At 53.3% G+C, this 21,894-nt stretch overlaps 1 protein-coding gene across 2 annotated transcripts; it reads right to left on the bottom strand.

Annotated features, from left to right (window-relative positions):
* Positions 1-301: 301 nt before the first annotated feature.
* Positions 302-21,431, bottom strand: CDC42EP4 (CDC42 effector protein 4). 2 transcript variants are annotated; one of them, XM_019740451.2, is made up of 2 exons: positions 21,274-21,431; positions 302-3,182 (listed from the first exon to the last, which is right to left on the bottom strand). In XM_019740451.2, the coding sequence occupies exon 2, from the start codon at positions 3,075-3,077 to the stop codon at positions 2,019-2,021; it is 1,059 nt and encodes a 352-aa protein (XP_019596010.1). In that variant the 5' UTR covers positions 3,078-3,182; positions 21,274-21,431; the 3' UTR covers positions 302-2,018. The 2 variants fall into 2 exon arrangements, with proteins under 2 accessions (XP_019596010.1, XP_074175608.1); XM_074319507.1 differs by lacking the exon at positions 21,274-21,431 and adding an exon at positions 4,657-4,874.
* Between the last annotated feature and the right edge of the window lie 463 nt (positions 21,432-21,894).

The raw sequence follows: 21,894 nt of genomic DNA on the forward strand, positions 1-21,894 counted from the left end.
CATTTCACAGATGAAGAGAACGAGGCACAAAGCAGCTAAGTGAGTAAATGCCCAAGGGCCCCGACTGGTAAGTGGCAGTTGGGACACCAAAGTGCCAGAGCCCCCAAGGGCCTGCCCAAGCAGAGGCTGGGGAGCCATCCGTGCAGGAGGTGAAGGCCCCAGAAGGACTGAGAGAGAAGCCACCTCGGGCCCCCAAGTGCCACAGGGGCACGGGCAGCCACAGGACTCCCAGTCTGCACCCTCATCCCTATCCACCCACATCCTGAAATGACCCTCCCCAGAAGCAGAGACAGACACTGGGCATGCTATAGGGCTTTTTAATGTTTCCTCGCTGTTTTAACAATACCATGAAAAAAATATACAGTTGAGAATCTGGAACTGACCACCCTCTGGATGGGTTTCGAGGGCAGCTGGCAGGGGCTGCACAACCCCTTTGTTTCCTCCCTCACTGTGGGAGCTACACTACTGGAAACTGAGCACCCAGAGGGCATGGAATCAGGAACTAAGTTAGTGTCTGAGTCAGGATCCCGCAGAAAATGAGAGGCTGGTGTGGCCCCGCCCACCTGCCCTGGCTGGCCCCGCCCCTTCCTCCCCTCCCCCTATGGGCTACAAGAGGACAGGAGGTGGGTCAGCCCGTTCCCAGGACAGAAAAATAATCATCAGTTAACCCCCGGGGCCCACACTCACGCTCCTACTCAATCCCCTCGGGCAGGGTTATAGGACACAGTGAAATTTGAATTTCAGAAGAACAATAAATTATTTTTTAGCATAAGTAGGTTGCAAATATGGCACGGGGGCATACTTATACTACAAAAATTATCCTTTGTATGCCTGGAATTTGAATTCAACTCAAAATCCTGGGTTTTTGTTTTTGATTTGTTGCTAAATCTGGCAACCCTCAGGGCCCTTGCCCTCAGCTGTCAGGGAGGAGGTGGAGCTGGCAGAGAGGCCTGAGAAAGGAAGAGGAAGTAGTGGGGGGTGGGTGGGGGAGTGGGGGGGAGTGGGGGGGAGGGGGAGGAGGGAAAACCCAGTCCAAAAAGAAAGCTTTCATCCTCCATAGGAATGATATATTACTTTTGAAAAAGTCATTTTCTAGAAATACTCTACACTGGCCGCCTTCAGTTGTTAGTAGCTATGGAGTTGTGTGTTTGGGGGGGCACATACACGCAGACACCCACCCCATACAATTCTAAATAAAGTTTGGAAGCACTGAGTATAAAGGATCTCTAAACGGATTCGCTGTTCCTTCTGGTGGCAGACGGACGAACACTGTTCCCTATATTGCTCGAGAAGGATTTAAACATAACAAGAAAAAACAAACAAACCCATAAGGGCTGAGGGACTGCTACGGCCTGTTCCTAGTGTCATCCTGGAAGAGCCCCCTCTTGAAAATTCACGAAGCCCAGGGGCCTTCCTTCCGCTCCCCATCCTGTTCTCTATCCCGGAAGGGGCCGCGTTTAGTGTACACATTCCGTCCAGCTTTACTCCAAAGGGCTCCAGGCTTCAGGTGCAGGAGCCAGGCAGGGGGGTGGGAGGGGACGTGTGACCTCCTCCTTCTTCCTGTCGCACCCGTTTACCCCCAGTCACAGCAGAAATGCCAGGCGAGAAAAGAAGAACTGGGTGTCCTTAGCCCTGGCACTGAGGCCGACCCCTCTGCGCTGCCCTGCTATTGAAGCATGAGGACCAGGCAGGAACTCAGGTTGACATCTGGCATCCATTTGCGGCTTGGGTGGAGAAAAGGAAACTGGTTCCTGCTGGGAGAACACAGCCCCATCCTACAGAGCTGGGGAGGTCAGGGTGTGCGACGAAGTCAGACACCGGTCGGCACCCAGGCCAGCTCCCCAAGTCCTCTATGGGGCCCCCCAGGCTCAGCCAGTGCCCTTCATCCATGAGGTCCTGGGTCTGTGGCTGAAGCCAGGCTCTTGGCTGCCCCTGGATGGGAAGGGGATGGAAAAGAGGTGGTGGGCTGGGGGCAGGGAGAGGAAGCCAAGAGCATGGAGCCCTCACCGCCTCCCGCCTCACACTCGGATCTCATCCTCCTCCTCCTCGTCCATGAAGGAGAACTCCTTGTCTGGCTGCCTGGAGAGAGTGACCCGGGCCCTGTCCGGCCCCCGGAAGGCAGGGCTGCGCTCCTCCAGGACGCCCGAAGTGCAGCTGGACAGGGAGCTGCTGTCCCTCGTGGTGTGGCTGCCCACACTTCGGGCAGAGCCGGGGCTGGGGGCCATCGCGGCCCAGCCCTCGTCCTGTGGAGGAGCGTGTGAGGGCAGTGGGGGTGAGTCCCGGCCACCCTTGTCGTCCTGCCTGGCCAAGGGAAGGGCCGCTGCCCCTGAAGGGGGAGCCATGCCTGGGTCCTCGTCGCCACGGTAACCGCCAGCCTCCTCCTCTGCTTCCCATTCCTCCTTGTCCATGATGCTGAGGACGTCGCCCAGCATGGAGGGTCCCAGGTCGATGTGGAAGGACATGATGGACTCTGCATGCTTCAGCCCAAAGCTGGCCTTGGGCACGACGGGAAGATCCGTCAGGTCCCCAAAGGCCTGCTCCTCAAGGAGGGGGTCGCGGGAGTTGAGGGCGGTGGCCCCATTCCGCCGGGGCACCTCCTCCGTGCCCGCCGCCTCTTGGTCACCCTCCCCGGCATGTGCCTTCTTCACAGGGCTTGACGACAGGCTCTTGGGCAGCTTGCTGGAGCCCTTCTCTGCAGCCTCCTTCTCGTTCAGCTGGGGCAGGGACATGGCATTCTTGACGAACAGGGCTGAGTCCCGCAGGGAGCCCAGCATGTCCCTCTGCTCCCGGTCCCCCCTAGTCACCGACTGCGACCGCTTGCTGCCCCGAAACTTCCGGGACAGGAGGCTGCGTTTGGAGGACGAGGAGGCGGCCTGCTGGTCCAGGGACTCACCATCCAGCTCGCCAGCCTTGCTGTTGAGGAAGGAGGTGTCCCCAAAGGCATCCCCGGCCCGGCCCACATGCATGGTGTGGCGGAAGTCACCCAGCGGGGCACTGATCATCTCGGCCGTGAGGTCCACACGAGAACGGCGCTTAGAGTGCACGGAGCTGGACACCAGCTGCTTGAGGATGGGCATTGTGCCCACAGGAGGGGAGGCAGGCCCTCCCGAGGCAGCAAGCAGTCCTGGGGTCCAATCTGAAGTCTGGCAGGTGGAGGGGACGATGAGGAAGAGCTCAAAGGGCTGCAAGAAAGAACAGCAGGCAAAGGGTTAACCCAGGCTGGCCTCACCATCTGCCCAAGGGCTGTTATTCAAAGGCTGTTACCCAGCTGCCACCAAAATTAAATAATGTGAAATGAGCCAGCAATCAATTTCATAACCCTGACTATTTCTTCATCCACAGGTTCTCCGGTTAGGGGAGTACTTTTTGCAAACCTGGTTGCAGTTCAAGTAGCCACAGACACACTTTCCCTGAAACTTGGGGGCGGGGAGAGAAAGAGGAGAGGGAGAGAGAGCAGAGATCTTTCTTCTAAAGGACAATGTCTCCCCGCCCTCCACACCTCCTCCCCAGCCAGATGCTGCCAGAGTAAACATGACCAGTTTAGGACATGGAGATGCACAGGTGACTCCACAGAGCAGTCTAGGAAAGAGACCGAGCCTATGACTTGACTCCTCTAAACAGCTAGTCTGGAGACGTGCTGTAAGTTCTTCCTGCTGTCTGACCTCAATCCCTGTAAAGTGAGTAGACACCTCCACCTGAGTCGCAGTCCTCAGGAGGGAGGGGACAGGATGGGCCCCAGAGAGGTGCTGCTTGGCACCGCCACATATTTGGGCGGCCCGACTCACTTTCTGAATCAAAAGTGGGGCGGGGCTGCTGGCACCCACAGAACCAGCTCCCCGGCTTTCCAGTCCTTGTTGGGTGTCCCTTAAATGAGGATCCCACCTGCGATATCTCCATTATGGGCCCCGAGCTCTTTGCCAAGGACCTATACTCCACCTCTCGGGGAGATCAAGACTGGAAAACTCTCTCCCTATTCCTGTAATCATTAGGGGCACAGGGGAGCAAGGACTAGACCCTAGATACCCTGGGTCCCCCGGGATCTGCAGACCCCCAGGTGATTAACCTGAACCAAAGAACAGCAGAGGGCCAGCTGAAAACTGGAGGGGCCACCTACGCAGTTCCGGGCAAGGGCCAAGGTGAAGTTTAGAGTTAGAGCCACACCAGCCCCTTTCCCTCATGGGGGACCTGCCCCAAATGCTAAACCCAGCAGCAAAGGACTCAGAAGGGTGATGAGACTTAATAAAGATGGTAGGTGAGGGGCCACCAGTCCTGCTAACAGCACCCTCATTGCAGACCCACCCTTTCCACTGCAAAGCTCAACTCGTGGGTGCGCCATCTGAGTTTCTTGCTCACCCCCGGCTACTGCCCCGAGCGAGGCCACCGTATCCCACCTGGTCCCTGACATCAACCCAACAGGTCTCCCTGCTCCCGCTTTGTCCCCTTCCAGTTCATTCTTCCTTTTCGCTAGGAAAAACCCTTCTAGGACTTCCAGGCCAGACTCCTTGGTCTCATAATCAGTGCCCGCACACCCACTCAATGCCATCCTTCGCCCTTTGCCACCCCAGTGTGCTCTGTACCAGCCCCTGAGCTTCTGTCTCCTGGGCTCCAGGACTGGACGAATACAGTGCCCCGCTGCAACACCGTCACCTGGCTCACCCAGCATCCTTCAGGGCTCAGCTGAGATGTCACTTCTTCTGGGAAACCATCCTTAGCCAGGGTAAGTCCTGCCAGCCACCCGCCCCGTCCCAGCACTTTGGATGTCCTCTAACCCAGCAGGCTCTGGTTATACTGTTCCGTCCTTCTGGCTGGACTGTAATCTCCCACTGGATTCTGAGCTTCCAGAGGGTTCCGACGGGGCTGTTCACCAGATTCCCATCCAGCAGTGCATGGCACAGTTGGTTTCAAACACCTGTCGAAAGGCCAATGCCTCCCTCCCCCAGCCCCCTAGTTTCTCTTTCACCTTCTCAAGCCCAGTGATAGTGCTGGCTTCACTTCAGCTTACAGCCCGGCTCCGGAGCTCCCAGCATGACCTCTGTGTCCTCTAACCCCCTCCCACAGCTCTCTGCCTTGCCTAGCTGCTGCCATCCTGTCTCATGGCTCTCCCATCAGCAAGTCGTCACCACCCCCACACCCCCACCCCCCCGCCCACCCCAGGCACTGGTACTACTTGTCACTCCAGCAAACAAAGTTGTCCAGGGCAGGCAGTGGGAGCCAGGTACCAGGACAGCCCTGCCGCACAGGTGACCTGGGCTGGGATCAGAGCCAGGTGACGACTGTCCTGGCAGGCCTTGAGATGACCCACTACAGTCAGGCAGCTCTCCCTCCCAATGCTTAGGAAAGTACTCCCCCCCTACCCTAACCTGAACCCTCTGTCCCGCCCACACTCTGGGAGCTAACCTCTAAGCAACTGGATGGGAACACCTAGACCAGGATTGGCAAACATTTTCTACAGAGGGACAGGCAGTGAAGATTTTTGGCTTCATGGCTAAAAGTGTCTTTGCCGCAGCAGTAGGAAAGCCGTAGTAGACTATATATGAACAAATGGGTATGTCACAATAAAACCTTATTTACAAAAATAAGTGGTGGGTCGGATTTGGCCCGTGGGCCGTAGTTTGCTCACTCTTAAATGATAATAGACACAAAAAGCACTGGCTTTGGGGTCATCCTCTCACCATTGCTCCGGGTCCAGTGCTCTTGCTACTCCACCCCAGGATTTTCTCTGGCCATAGGGGGTAGCATCCCTGATCAGTTACCAACTGAGCACCCCTCCCCACTTCTGGCTGGGGTGGGGAGGGGGTGTCCAGAAAAAGGAGGAGCCTGGCTGCTGCCTCCAAAACGTTCTTGTATAATCGTTGAGCAGATCCCGACACAGTTGACACTGCGCAGGACCACTCTTTGTGGGAAGGGCTGTCCTGCACAGCGTAGGATGTTTAGCAGCATCCCTGGTCTCTGCCCACTAGATGCCAATAGCATCTCTCCCCCAGTGTGACAACCAAAATGTCTCCAGGAATGCCAAATGTCTGGGGGTAACACTGCGGGTGTAGAACTGCTGCCCAGGAGTGAGAACACACAGGTGACAATAATGCATGTACTTACTCACCAGGTAAACAAAAGCAAAGAGGGGTGCAGGCAGGGAAGGAGGGAGGGAGAGAGGCAGGGAGTGAACACAAAGGGTTAGAATTGTGGGAACACAGTGACATGAACTGCCAGAGTTGCATTAAGGGTTTCAATGTTACGGCAGGAATCCCCCGACTGAGGAAGCAACTTGAGGCCTGTGGTTTCCCCATCTTAAGTGCTTGTTCGAAAAAGAAAGGAAAACCACAGGCCCAGCTGTCCAGGACTCAGCAGGGATGATGCAGACCCGTGGCCACCCACAGGGCCTGGCCACAGGACAGGAGGGTCCCCACAGGACAGGAGGGTCCCCACGTTCCCACCCTCCCTCCTTCTAGCATATCCTTGTGGGCAGGGCTATAAAGAGTGAGAGGGGCCAGCGGGAAAATCCCTAGGCCAGCCCCGGAATTACCAGGACCCTACATGGCCCAACACCCCCAGAAGACAGGGAGAGTTCGGGCCGGTGCTCTCTGCTGCCTGTGGTCTCACTCCCTGTGGTGAGAATGAGGCTTTGGGGCTTGTGAAAATCCAAATCATCTTCAATATCCAGCATGAAAAAGTCCCGAGAGTTGGGGCCTCAATGGCCACCAACCGGTCCCACTGCCCAGCAAGTGGGGGCCGCAGGACCCAGCAGTCCTGGGGAGGGGGCGAGGGCTGGGTCTCTAGGACCTAGAGCTAAGAGCACAGATGAGACAGCCCAGGCTTGAGGGCTGGCGAGAACTCATTCACAGGCTTGTTTTCGGCCCTAGTGACATTGTCACCCTAAGCTTCTAACAGAACAATTGGGGGGAGGGGGGAGGAAACGGAACATCGAGTTCAAACACAAGGAGAGGACTGGGCCAGCGCTGGGGGCAGCAGGAGGCCCGAGTGCCCAATGGAAAGGGATCTGCCAAAGGGAGCTGTGGCTTTGGGAAGGGGTGTTGCTAAGCATGAGTCAGCTCTGGGGAAGTGGCTAAGTTAGGCTGCCAGGACAGGACAGGGCAGCCACTCCCCACAGCCCGCCCTGGGCGGGACACCCCCACTCCACCCCGGAAGCCACATCCCACTTTCCTGGCAGAGCTAAGGAAACCAGAGCAGTACTCGCAGCTCTCCCAGCCTCCCCGCCTCCTGTGGAACCAGATTCCTCTACCCTTGGCCCCGCTGACCACAAAACATTCCTTTGAGGCAGGAGCAAGGAGCCCTCCCCTGAAGCCCAGGTCGCCAGTCCTCCACACAAGCCACACCTCCGACTGGGCTCTCTCCCTCCTGGGACTATCGCCAATCACCCTGGCCTCCCAGATCAGCCAGCCCAGCTGCTGCTAGACAGACAGCAGGACAGGCTGGACCAACGCGCTCCCAGCTCCAGGTAGTGGCCTGTCCCTGGCAGCCTGGCCCACGCAGGATACAGACCCAAGTTCTCCCGGGGCAGCCAGGCCTCCCACTTTGCAGCTGACCTGCAGCTCACCCTGGTACACAAAGTACATATGCTTCCACACCCACTGCCACTGCCCCGGCACAGCCGGCCCCTCCATAGTGCTAACCATCCATCTAACACCAGCACCAAGCATATGGCTGGACAGGAGGCATTGGCTCACGGCTTCTCGTGCCTTGGAATGGCCACAGAGGCTTCATTCACTACCTTCTTTCTCTTTCTCTTTCCCCCTCTCTCATCTATTGACTTACCTGCCTACCCATCAATTTTCCCACACTCTCTGGGCCCTGCAGACAGAACCCACTGATTTTCCCACACTCTCTGGGCCCTGCAGACAAGAGCAGTGAAAACAAGGCCACGCCCCTGCCTTCCAGGGCACACTTGCAGTGTGAGTGCCGGTGGGTGGGGAGTCCGGCCATAAACATGCGAAGAAAACTGTATCTTGCTGTCCTGCCAAGAGGGAAATGAGGTGATATGGGAGATATGGGCAAGCGAGGGAGTTAAAGGGCTGCAGAGGCCCCTCTGATGAAGGGGCACTGTGAGCTGAGAACTGAATGGTGAGAAGGAACCAGGCACGTCAAGAATATTCCAGCAGAGGGAAGAGCACAGGCAAAGGTCCAGAAGTAAGAACAAGGTCGTGATGTTTGAGGAACACAATAACAACCTAGTGGCCAGGGCCCAAGTCACCCAGGGCCCCCCTCCCTGTACGAGCAGGTAGGCGTTTGGATGCCGGTCCAGGTTAGCAAGGAAACCAGGAGCAGCTCCTAAGCAGGCAAGCCACCCAGTCTGCGTATGTGGCAGTTCCCAGGGCTGCTGGCGTTGGTGGCATGGGGCAGGGGAAGCAGGAATTCAGGGCAAAGAGGAAGGGGGCCAGGGCACAGGTGTGGCTGAAGAGCTGGACAGATGGGGCCACATTCAGGGCATGTTTTAAAGGTAGAGACACCCCAAGATGTTGAGGGCCCAGATCAGGGAGGAGAGAAAGGGCAGACTCAAAGGGGACTTCAGGTCTTCCAGAGCCACTTAGAGCAGCACCAGGTGTCCTCTTCCAGTGGTGGGTCTCCCCCGGTGGGCTGTGGACCTTTCTCCCAGGGGTGCGACCAATGTCCCACCACTAGGTAGAACGTAACTTTACTGAGATGGGGGAGGCATTCTACTATACACAAGGTGGGGGACGCCTTGTGTGGGGGACGCATTCTGTCAATGTCAGCTGGAACAACTCGCGAGAGGGGGTTGTGCAAGAAACACGGACCCGGCTTTCTGTAAGGAAGATCTGGTGCTTTCTGGAAGGCTCACCAGCCTTATCCTGCAAGATAAGACGTCGCAGTGAAGGTGGAAGGCTGTTATTCCAACAGTGGACAGGGCCGATTGGCAGCTCCACAGCGGGGAGAACTGTGGCTGCTTTGATCCACACTTACATCCTGCCGGAGGGCCTTGAATGGGGCTGTGTTGTGATTTTTTGCTGACTTTAGTGCTACTCAGACTCTTTTAGTTCCTTCGTGTGCACTGCCAAAAGCCCTCATATGTGAAAGTGTGCTGTTTGCACCAGGAGGCTAAGAAGCACTGTCTTAAACTAATCTGAGCCTGAACAACCACAATTAAAAAAAAAAAAGAAGCCCAGGATGGAAACATGAACCATCACCATTATAAGTCCTGCACCATTTGTGTGTCTGTGTCAAATAATCTCCTTAAAATACCTGGGTGTGGAGCGACCACGCTCAGAGATGGAGACTAAATTAAGGGACTTGCCCGAGGTCATGGACGGAAGCCAAGGCCGTATTCCCACACCAGGGCTCCCGCCATTAAAATAGCCGCGCACTCCCCTCGTGAGGGGGCCCCCAGCACATAAAAAACATGGAGCATGGAACTTGTGTGTATCCACGTGTATACATACATGTATTTATAAGACATGTCTATTATCAATCCATGCATCAATTAAGTTTTAGTTTTTTGTTAAATCAATATACACGTAAGTTCTTATGTTTTCTTCCCACATCCCAGTGGATTTTCTGCACACCCCTGGGGGTGCTAAAACACAGCACCCATAGTGTCATATGACACCCACTGAGGCACGCATAATGCCTGCAACTTTAGATTCCCAAGACCAATGAAGGGCACTACCCAACTGGTGAAGCAGGGAGAGGTACTTGCCATAGGTCATGGTGCTGGTGAGTCACCCAGGTGGCACTGGAGCCCAGGTGTCCTGTCCCCCAATTGAAAAGTCTTTCCCAGATGACATGGGGACTGACTCACTGCCAGGCACCAGGCTAGATCTACTGTCTGTTATCATCTCGCCCATAACACATGTTGGAAAAGGCAAGAGGGAAGGAAGGACGTCCCTCCCACCAAGTGGCAGGTACTAGGTGCCACTGGGCAGGAAGAAAGGAACACGACCTTGGACCAAGAGCTGCTGACCATCAAAATGATCCTAGGACGGGGGGTGTCGTGGCATCAGCAACTATGGAAGTTTCTTCAAATAACGGCTGTAAAACAAATGTGAGTCGGCAATCTACCCTATGGAACTATTAGATTGGTGTAAAAGTAATTGCGGTTTAAAAGGTTAAAAATAATTGCAAAAACCACAATTACTTTTGCACCAACCTAATATTTTAAAGTCACAAACTCAGGTATCCATTGAAGCCTTATTCATAATAGCAAAAGAATGGACACAACCTAATATCCAACAAAAAGAAAAAGCTGGGAAAACTGGGAGCCATTAACTCAACAGGTCATCACGCAGACATGAAAAGTGGGGCTGTGAAGACCACGCTGTGACATGGAAAACTGGTCACCCAATGGCACCAAGTGTGAGGGAAAAGGCAGAACTGGATGCATCTCTACGAAAATGAGCCCTCGTGAAAGTCTTAAAGGCACCAGAGAAATTGAGGAGTTGTGTCAGGCCGGAGAGGAAAACAGGCTTTTGAAAAAAAGTTTCCTTTAATGTGGTAGTGCTGTTTTAATAATAATTTAAAAATCCCAAAGCATCAAAGGCTTAAGGAAAAGTCTTCTAATTTCAAAACCAGCTCAAAACTAGTTCTCATACAAGGCACCCAATGGGGGCTGGGTGAGAATGGTTTCAGGTGTACTCCCCCGATACGGTAAAATCTCCCATTGACGTGTATTCTCTTTCTCCCTCTCTCCCCCTAAATCACCCCCAAGCTGGACATGTTTATTGGGTCCTCTGTTTATTCTAAGGCTTCTGGAAGGAGAAAGTGAACAATTTGGAACAATCTGGCATCAGGGAAAACCCGGAGCTTAGGAAATCCTACAAGATCTTGCTTCCCAACAGCTGCTTCCTGATGTTTGAGCCTCCTCAGCTGAGCAGGAGATAAGAGATGACCATCCCCTTCCCCCGCCCCCGCCACGCCCACCACCGGAGATTGGCCAAGTTCCACTGACACTGAAGCTCTAAGCTGGAGGCCAGCATCTTAGCATGGGCGATCCCACAATGGGATCCTGTCCAAGAGACCCTGGGCAGGTGAAGGTTCTACTTCTGCGGCTCCTGCAGCCCCAGCTCAGCGCTTCTGATGGCTGTAGGGACCAGAGAAAACCAGAAGGGGCGGGGGTCACACAAGGACCTCCAGCACCCTAGTGCTCCACCAGCTGGTGGACCCCCCAGCCGTATGCAGAAGTAGCAATCCTGTCAGCAGTTCCTGTTCACTGGGTGCCTGCTGCATGCCGGGCACTGAGCTGGGACACCCTAAATGTATGCCTCCATTTTACAGGAAGGGAAACTGAGGCTTGGACAGGGTGATTTCCCTCACTCTCACAGACACTAAATGGTAATGTGAGCCCATTTGGGGCAGACCTTAGAACACATGGTTTCCGGTATGAGGCCATGCCCCCTGGTTCATTCAGATGGCCAAAGCTGAGAACGTGCACACAGAGGGACAGGGGAGGATGGGATTGGGGACGCTGTTTGTCTAAGACCCTTGGAACCAGTACTCACTTGACTGACAAGCCCATTACAGACCTACTCCAGGCCTGGCTAGGATGGGCCCCTCCTGACCTGATCTCATTCCCACTTCCTGCTCTGATGAGCCTCCCAGCATTCTGATTCCCTGGGAGGTGAGAGGACCACCCTGAAGACAGAAGCCTGGACTCCGCCACACACTCAGCAGTGGGCCCAGCACAAGCCCCGCTTCTCATGCTCCAATCTCCATCCCATGTTTCTTGACAGTTCCAGCTGCCAAGAAGGAAGACCAGTGCCCTGACCCAACCTCTCTCCCTAAAATCTCCCAGCCTGAGCACCCTGCCAGCGAATCCAGACCAGGCCCATAGGCCCAAGGGTGCCACTGCCCAGCCACACTCGGGCAGATCGCATTTCCTGGAGATAAACATTCTTTGCTTTGGTAGCCTCTTCCTGGAAGAAAGGAAAGTGAACAAGGCCCCGTTTCACGACACACTCTCCACAGCTGCAAGCAGCCAATACACATTCCCCAGGCAGTCCTGCTGGGGAGGCAGGCGTGTGACTGGGGAGGGGGTGAGCCGTCCTAGGTAACCAGGACACTAGGCTCTTGTCAGAGCAGGGCTCATAGGGTGAACTGCACAGGAAGAAGGCAGTAGTCCAGGCCAGAACTTCTCAGCGACTTCCACTTTATGCTGCCTCTCCAAGGGTTATTGAATAATTTATACCTACACTGTCCAATATGGCAGCCACCAGCCTTATGTGGCTGGTGAGAGCGTTTGAAATGTGGTGAGTTCCAAACTGACTTCTGCTGAAGGGTAAAATACACAATGGACTTCAAAGACTTGGAATGAAAAAGAGAATGCCCAACAGGTCATTAATATTTTTTATAGTGATTACATGTTAAAATGGTAATACTTGGAATATACCGGGTTAACTACAATTGGTCATTTCACCTTTCTTTCTACTTTTAAAAATGTAGCTATTAAAAATGTAAATTATATAGGGGACTTGCATGATATTTCTGTTGGATCCTGCCGATTCAGACTTTTTTCCCTTTTATTACACAAGGAACACTTTCCACTGGAGATGAATAAAGCCAACCATTGTTCACATTTGGGTGAAAATATGAACATGTTAGTAAATAATGTTACATTATTTTAGATTAGATCCTAAGAGCCTACATTTTATATTCAGTGGGCCACTGATGAATGCTGGGTTGTTTCAGTTTTGTTTGAACTCTGTAACAAATATCCTTCCAGCTGAATCTGCGTAAGTCCTTAACTATTTCCGGAGGATGCATACTTACAAGTGAGTAAAGTTACTTTTGTTTCTTATTGTTAACTTGTTTTCCAGAAGGTTTTACCAAGTACAGTCTCACCAAGTAGGATGATGGTATCCAACACCAGGAAATACATTTTCTTTAACTGAATAGACAACAAAACACAATCACCACCACCCCCACCACCCTCACAAACTTGTAATTTGCATTTCTTTGATTACTAACGAGGGTGAGCATTTAAAAAAATATATTGCTGGCATCTGTATCCCCTCGTGAATTGCTTGTTAAAGCCTTTTACCCCCTTTTCTGTGGGAGAGAGGGGGCTTCACCTTTTCCAGTGGATTTGTATGGTTTTTTAAAATATGAAAGCTATTTAAATTTTTGACCATCACATTTTGCAAAGATTTCTGCAAATTTATCATACACCTGTTTATATTATGCGATCTTGTTGTTTTCTTTCCCATAGATGCTTATTAATTTGTACATGGTCAAGTCTGCTTTATGGTTTCTCATGTTAGTATCATGAAGTAAAGACAATCCCACTCCCAGTTTTATGAAAATATTCACTTATAAAACGACCAGGTAGTGCAATAATTCAAAACTACTCAGAAAAAAATAATCTAAAAGGAATTACAACAAACTAAGAGATGCCTGTGGCTTGTAAAATTATCGGCCATTTAAAATAGAAAATAAAAAGTAAAACATAACAATAAAGTAATGTTAATCACTAATTCCTTATAGAATTGTTGTATGAGTGAAGCACCAGACGCTACCTTCATCAGCTATTAAATTCTTTATCTATAAATACCACCCACATGTGGGTCTACTCCAGACTCCCTTTTCTGTTCATTCCTAAACCAGGTCTCCACTGACAGTCTGTAAAATACGTTTTGAGTATCTAGTAGGGTAGCATCCCAACTTTAATGTTTTTTTCTAAAATTTTCTTGGCTTTTCTAATGTGTTAGTCTTCCAGGTGGACTTTTAGAAACCTTGTATTAAGAAATCCTGACAGGATTATATTGGAATTGAAAGGGAACAATAAATTGAATGGGGGAGATCTGACTTTATCACAACTTCAAGTCCTCACATCCATCTTTAGACATTCTCCATGAAATGTGGGTTTTTTTCCTCCTACAAGTCTTACACGTTTCTTGCCATGTTTATCCTGGATTATTTTATGGTCTCTTGTTGTGACTGGGTTTTGCATCCTCACCCCCCATAGCTATATATTCTGACTGGTTAGAGGTAGAATGTGGGAAGCCACAATTTTTTTAATGTACGCACATTTATTTCATAGCCACCTTACTAAGCTTGCACTGTCTGACACACTCTAATCAACTTTATGATTGAATCTTTCGGGCTTTGCAAGTAGACGAGCCCATCATCTGTAACTAATAACAATTCTGCCTCCTCTGCTCCTCATTCTTATCTTGTTATATTGGCTACAATTGCCAATATCGTGTTGAATAATACTGCTGACATAAAACATCTCTGTTCCTGGCATGAGTGGTGATATTCTAAACCCCAATCTTGAACACAGTAGCCACTGGCCACATGGGGGCTGTCGGGCTTGAAATGTAGCTAGTGAGACTAGGGAACTGAACGTTTTATCTTATTTCATGTTAATTCTTTTAAATGTAACACCTGATGCTTGGGTCAGCTATGGGAAAACTTCAGTTTAAAACAACATGAGTGTGTGAATCTGTACTTTTTTCAACTGTACTTTTTAGGAAATCCAAATTCTGACTGCATATTTCTGAGATTTGGCACCCGAATTGAGATGCGCTATGGGTGTAAAATACATACATACTGGATTTTGAAGACTTTATATGAAAAAAATAATGTAAAATAGCTCATGGATATTTTTTCTGATTCCATGGTGAAATGACAATACTTTGGATATACCGTGTTTCCCCGAAAAGAAGACGTAGCTGGACCATCAGCTCTAATGCGTCCTTTGGAGCAAAAATTAATATAAGACCTGATCTTATTTTAATATAATAATATTTTAATATAAGACCGGGTCTTATATAATATAATAATATAATTAAAGTAGCAGACCTGGTCTTATTTTAATATAATAATATTTTAATATAAGACCGGGTCTTATATAATATAATAATATAATTAAAGTGTCAGACTGGGTCTTATATTAATTTTTGCTCCAAAAGACGCATTAGAGCTGATGGTCCGGCTACGTCTTCTTTTCGGGGAAACACGGTACTATGTTAAATAACATTATCATTAACATTAATCTCACCTATCTTTAGTTTTCTAAATGTGGATACTGATAAACTGAAAGTCACATGTGGCCAGTATTATATTCCTATTGACAGCACTGTCTAGGGTATTTCCATTAATCACCGTGCTTAGATAGTCTCAAGCATTTTAAGGAATTTACAGTTCTTACAGTTTATAGGAAAAGGATGGCAATAATTCAACCAGGCTGAGTAGCAGGAAACACACCATGGTTAGGATAATTTACCCTTTCATTGCTGGAAAATATAGAAGAGGATGTCTGGTTCAGTTGACAGTGACTTGTAATGGAGAGGGCTAGGGAATACCGTTCCCCAATGTGGGCTCTGACAGCTAGCGAGATTGTGTGCTGAGGAACCCACTCTGGGAAATGACATCCTGGACCCTACCCATGGACCTCAGGTGGACATGCCAACCCCCTCCCCCTCCTGCAACCATGGGTCATGGAGGAAGTATACGAAAGGAACTAACACTCACTGAGCTTTTACTCTACACCAAGTTAGATGCTTTGATTAAACTGCCTTTTTTTTTTTTTTTTTAATTATAAGCAACACACTGTCCTAGGTATTTAAAAGATTTTATCTCAACAATCCCATGGAGTTATCATCATCATCCCCATCTTAAACATAAGAAAACTGAGGCTTAGAGTTAAATGACTTACCCAAGTCACACAGTTGCTAAGGACAGAGCAGAGAGGATTCTAGGTCTGCCTGCTTCTGAACTCTGGGCCTTTCCCACTGTTCCTGCACCAGGGGAGGGTCAGACGCATGGTGGGGACAGGCCTCTGAGGTCTGATGAAGGTTATGGATGCATAAAACCTGCAGGATGCAGTTTTACAGAGAATTTCAGATTAAAATTTCCCTGGTCTGGTCACCCCATTCCCCACAATTCCAGGACAAGTACAGATAAATCCTGGGAAATACAAAACACAGGGTCCCTCCACCCCCGACCCCCAGGTCCATCCTGTGGGGAACGGCTGTTCCTCCTGGGCTGGAAATGGGGCACTCTCTCCACTCTGCTTCTGCGTCTTGGTCCCTGCATCCACCTCACTTGTCATCCCAGAGCCATGGGCTGTGGACGTAGGGGAGGGAGGCCGGTGGGGGGTTGGGTGGGGGGAGCCCATTTCACCAGTTAGAACAGCATGGGAAGGGAAGAGCAAGCCATGACCTAGGAGTGACAGGAAGCGACAAATCAGGAGTCAAGACGATGAGGAGCCAGTGTTTGACTCAAGGACATGTAACAACTTTGTTTGTTTACAGGGCTCTTCCTGGAGCCCTGTTTCCTCACCCCCAGCTCCCCACAAGCCACTAGAGGGAGAGCCAGGAGAGGGGAAGGGGTGCCTGGTGGGGGCCCTACTGTCCCCATGCAGCCACGTCTCCCTCATCTGGGAGTGGCCCTATTGCTGTCCCCCCCACCCCTCCACTCTCACCTCAGGGCCTCAGAAGGAAGCGGCTGGGCTTGAAATCAGATCTGCCAGGCCTTGTTAGGGTTCACTTTGCTTCTCTTGAGATCAGAGTGCCCAGCTGAGGGATGGAGTGAAAGGGTACTCTGGGGTCTCCAGACTCACTCCAGAGCAGGCCCGCAAATCTGCAGCCTCAGTCCTGCCGGAGCATGTAATGTGGGGGTGAAAAGCGTGGACCCTAGAGCCAGACTCCCCAGGTTCCATGGGTTGGCTCAGCCCCACTGGGCAAGTTACTTGTGTCTCAGTTTCTGCATTAGCTTTCAAAGCGATTGATAACATTATATACATCCTAGCGCTACTGTGAGGATTAAATAAGCTAATATATGTAAGCCCTTGGCACAACGGTGCATAAAGGCTGAGCTCCCTTGCGTGTTTGCTAGGAAGACAATAATGGAACATGGAACGTGTTCTCTCCCTCAGCAGGTGCCCTTTGTCTAGACCTTGAAAGGTAGAAGGAGAATTCGGGCATCCCCAGTGACACTCTGGCCACTGTCACTCCCCTAAGTTCAAAGAGGACACACTATTAACCTGGGACACACACCTCCAGTGTCGCCTGAGGACACCTCATCCAAAGGCTCCAGGGCTGACCTCTTTCAAAGTTCTTGGTGGTCCCCAGGATGAACTGTTGCAGGGGAAGGGGCGCGCCAAGCTTCTGAAGCCCAGGTGCAGACAGCAGTTTCCACCAGAGGGGGGGAACCAGCCCCAAACTTGCTTTCTTCCCCCCTCTGATGTCCCTCTTGACCCTTCTTCACCTTTAATGATGCCCACGGAGGAGTCTGGCTTCTAGCAGACAGGGCTTAAGCTCTTTCTGATTTCACTTTCAACTGGGTGCGTGAGGTAGAAGAGAGAAATTCTACTTCCATTCCTTCATAACTCAGGATTTGGGGGGACCTTGGGTGCTACCAGCAACAAAAAAATGCACAAAGCCTCCAATAAAATACAGCCTGGTCCTGTGGGCCTAACCAAACTCTCCTTAGGTGTCCATAAATTGTGCTGCCAGCCCTAAGGAGGTTCCTTTGTGCCCTCTGCCCCTCTACTCCCATTATTTTATTGAGCCTTAAACCCCACAGTGGGTGGGGGGTAACACCAGTCCCCTTCTGATGCTTCAAGGACAGGGCAACTTTCTCAGGCACGGAGAAGGTTGCACTGAGTGGGAACCTGGGGGTGAAGGGGAAGGAGGGGTAGGGAACAAAAGCTGAAACAGAGCCTGGCTTCATTGTCACAGTGGGGAGCTCTGAAGCTGGGGCCTGCAGACCAAGTTCCGTTACCATGACAACTGCATGGACAGAGGCAGCAGAACCCAGACTCCTAAGGAGGTTGCCCTGCATGCCCCCATCTGCCACCCCAGTGGCCAGGGCAGAAGGTGGAGGCTTGAGCAGCTTTGGCTGAGCAGAGACGCTGTCTCTGAGTACACAGCTGGGGGGGCTCTCTCTTGCCCTGGAACCACTGCTTCTCAGATGCCCTCAGCCCCTGGGATGAAGGAATGAGGGGGAAATGCCAGCAGTGCAGAGTGGCTGGGTGAGAAATGTAAGCCTTCCTTCATGAATATGCCCCAAACTGCCCTCACTTGACCCGGAGGGGAGAGCCTCCCTCCTCTGGGGAGGAGAAGTGCAGTCCACCAATGGCCCCATCCCCAGCAAAGGAAGGCTCCGGATGCCAGTGCTGCCACCCTGGCCTGGAGCCCCGAGCTGCACGCTGGCAGTGCCTGGGGGAGACGGATGTACGTTACTGGAAGGAGGCCCAAGGCTCACAAGAGGCATGTTTTAAGTTGGGGCTTCAGGGACACAGCCAGTGGGAATGAGGAAAAGTAATGGATAAGCTTCGTTCACAAGGCACTGCAAGCAGAGAAAAGGGCCACGTCTGGCCACACACAAGTCCCTCCCCTCAGGCCCATCTAGTGCCCTGTCCAGAAAAGGCTGGCATGAGCCTCTCCTCCCTAGGGCACCCCAGCAAGTCCTGGCTGGAGCTGGCCTTCAGGACCCTCGGCCAGAAGCTCCAGGGTTTGGTACCTTTTGCCAAGGTTGAGGAAAAGCCTCAGGTACGTGAGTCAGAAGACCTAAGCTCAGGGTCAGCTCTCAGCTTCTAGGACAAGCTTGCTCAACCCCTCCCTCCCCCTCCGCCCCCAAGCCTTATCTCTGGCATCAACCCAGATCCTGTTCCTCCACAGGACAGACTCCTCCCTCCCCTACAGGGGACAAGCCCCTCTGAGTCCCTGGAACACCCTGCCAAAGGAGGCTAGAGTCACTGCCCAACAGGAATCCTGGGTGCTCTGGCGTCTGAGGGCTCCACTCCTAATCAATCTAAACCAGAGAGAGACACAGAGAGAGGGAGATATCAGTAGTGAACACCTTGCCTGCCACACCTAGGCACAGCCTGTCCTGGCCACAGAAATCAACCAACCACTCCAAAGGTGGAGGAGGTTGAACTCCCTGAACCAGAGCCAACCTGAGGCCCTTCTGGGAAAGCTCCTGACTTATAAAGAAGGGTCTAAGATTCCCCTCCCAGGTCATTTGTCCCCCACCCCGCCCCATTTCGTAGATAAGACTCATCTGTTTGGGGCTCCCTGACCTTCAGTCCTGGTTGGGTCTGGATGCACATCCGCTTGGGATGAGCACCCGTGGTGGGGGTGTAAGAGAGAAACGGGGGCGGAAAGGTCGGAACTCCAGAAAATGGAAGGTAAGCTCCAAGTAGAGGCCTGAGCCAGAGTATAATATGAGCCCTCAGTCATCAGTGAGCAGGGGCCATGAACTCAGGGAGGTATCAGAGGGGATAGGACTCACCTCAACCTGTCACCTCCTGGGAGCAGTCTCACTTTATCACACTGGCACCCTCCCAGTCCCTGCAGGGGTGACCAGGAGAACCCACTTGAGTATCTCCCAAGGTTCTCTAAACCCTCTTTGTGGGAAGGAGCAGCTGTCCTCAAGGAGTGGAGGGCTGAAGTCCAAGTTGAGAAGAGATAAACCACTCTAATCTGTTGGTCACATGGCGGCTCACACAGTGCAGCTGATGAAAGCTGGAACCCACATGGCACCCCACATTCACAGCAGGGTCCTAGCTACCCCACAGGGACAGTCCCTCACAAGTGCATGCCCTATTATTGCTTAGGGAGCCCTGGGGCTACCTAGAGGCTTGGCTGGGCCCAGCTCTGGTCCAGCAAACTCCCCATTTCTGGGGGAAATCCACAGCGCCACTCCCCCTTCCTTGTGCCCTGTTCTTTGTTCTCTTAAAATTCAGTCCACCCTGCCGGTGGTCCCCTCCTCCACCCCAGCCTCAGAAAGGGGCGGAGGGTAGAGAGTTATTAGAAACCCAGACTGTGCAAAGAAGTTGCATTGCGGGAGACCCTCCTGCAACGGGCCCCTCATTGTTTACGCTGGCTGGATGGGGAAAGCTTTCTCTGGTCCAGATGGCTGCTGGGGGTAAGGATGAGAGAGAGTCTCTCTCTAGCACCCAATCCCTCTAGAGAGGCGCAGGGGGCCTCACAGCTCAGGGACCCTTTCCCCATTCAACTGCTCAGACACAGGGGCAAAAAAATGAGCACCGTGGACGCCGGCGAGGGCCGTGGGAGCCGGTCAGATTGCAAGGGTGACAACAAGAAAAGAAAAACCATTGTATTTCTCCTCCATTCTCCTAGGGAGAGAAAGAAAACTTCCAAAGCCCAAGCTGCAGTATCTCATCGGGAAACACAAGGAATCTGGTTTGAGTTAGCAGAGGGCACCCCTCCCCCCGTCTCACACACAACCCCCAGCGCCGGCTCTGTCCTCTCCCAGGAAGCCCGCCCAGCCTTAGCCCTCCAGGCCCCTCTCTGGGTTCCCGCCCAGTACTTCCCGCTCGGCAACTAACCACTGGGGGCCCAGCCCGCAGGGCAGCTGGTGCAGGAAGCACCAGGGGCAGGGGGCAGTTTTGTACCCCCAGAGGGGGGCGCTCCTGGGAGGGGGCGGAGCCAGAGACGGCTGCTCGCAGCTCCACCTTCCCAAGCTGGTGATTAAATCATTAACCACCCAGTCCCCGCCCGCGGCCAAGCCGGGAGCCTTTGCCCCGGGCGCAGCCGGCGCGCCGGTCCCACGCGTAGCCCCCTCCCAGGCTCCAAATGGGCCGCCAGTTGGGCTGGGCCCCACCCCGCGGCGGCCTCTCGATCTTCCGAGGAGGCGGGCGAGGCGGGATCCTGGCGGGGAGGGAACCGCTCGCCAGGGAAGGAGGCGGAGGTGGACCGGGTTGGAGGGAGAGTATTTGTTTCCTCGGCCAGTCCCTTCCAGGCAGCTTCCTCCGGCCCAGTGACATTGGGTGGCGTGTGCTGCAGGGTGTACGAGAGCAAGAGCGCGTGTACACGCCTCCGCCACGACAGACGAATAATCCGGCTCTTATTCATGGAGAACTCCCGAGCGCACACACGCCCCCCTCGGGGAATCCGCAGGCGGCGCGCGGCCAACGGCTGTGCCCCTGCGGACACCGACACACACCCCACTCCAAGGCAGGGGTGGACCTTTAAATCCGGGCCCCCATCCCACCCCACCCCCACCCCACCCCAGCCCGGGCCGGAGAACCTCAGTTGGGAGAGGAAATCGAGTCCGAGCGAGGCTTCACCGGGCTCTCTGCCACTTCCTCCGCCCCAAACCCCGCTCTGCTCCGACACTGGGTGCGCGGCTCCGGTCCTCAGCCCCAGCCCTGCCACCGCGGGCGGGCGCGGTGAGAAGCGGCGGCGCCGAGCAGGGGTGTCTCTGAGCCTTCGTCCACACCCCACACCCTTATCGCGGCTTTTTCAATCCCCTCCGCCGCACAGGAGGGCTCGAGCCCCCCAGCTGAGCGGACCCGGACCTCGCAGGGTACAGCTGGCTGTCACGGTCGCCTACCTGGGTCCCCAGAGACGCGAGCGCCGGGCATATATCGCTGCGCTCTCCGCTGAGTGGGCTCCGCGCGGCGCCAGGGCATGCGGCCCATGTCAGCGCCGGCGTTTATTTCCCTCTGGCTCGGGCTTCCAGAACTGTAGCCTCACGGACACTCCCCTTCCAGGCTCCGCCTGCATCCTCCCCCCCGCTCCCCTCCGCGCTTACATCACAGCGCCGCCGCAGCCAATGGCCGCTGGGAATTACAGCCCGGCCGCTTGGCCTCCATGGTTCAAATCTGAGAGCCTGAGACTTTTGGAGCTCCTGGTGGGGTGCCCGGGGCTGGGAAGCCGGCTGGGTCCCGGGCTGGTGAGGCCTCGAGGTGCCTCTGCCTCGCTGCGCTCCCGCCGGATCCCCCAACCTGGGGCCCTGGAGCCAGAGGCGCCACTTGCCCCGGGGGGAGCCAACGCGAGGTCGTCCTGAGACTGCTCCCATTCGGAGCAGTGACCAGACGCCGATAACCTCCGCCTACTCCCTCCGGGACTCAGTACCTACCGGAAATGGGAGCCCAAGGCGACGGTTGGCGCCACCAGGGTGGTAGATTGCACCCCCCGACTTAATGGAGACGAGAGGGCCAGGGAGGAGCCG

The sequence above is a fragment of the Rhinolophus sinicus genome, linkage group LG15 (genome assembly GCF_036562045.2).
Source record: "Rhinolophus sinicus isolate RSC01 linkage group LG15, ASM3656204v1, whole genome shotgun sequence".
Lineage (NCBI taxonomy): Eukaryota > Metazoa > Chordata > Mammalia > Chiroptera > Rhinolophidae > Rhinolophus > Rhinolophus sinicus.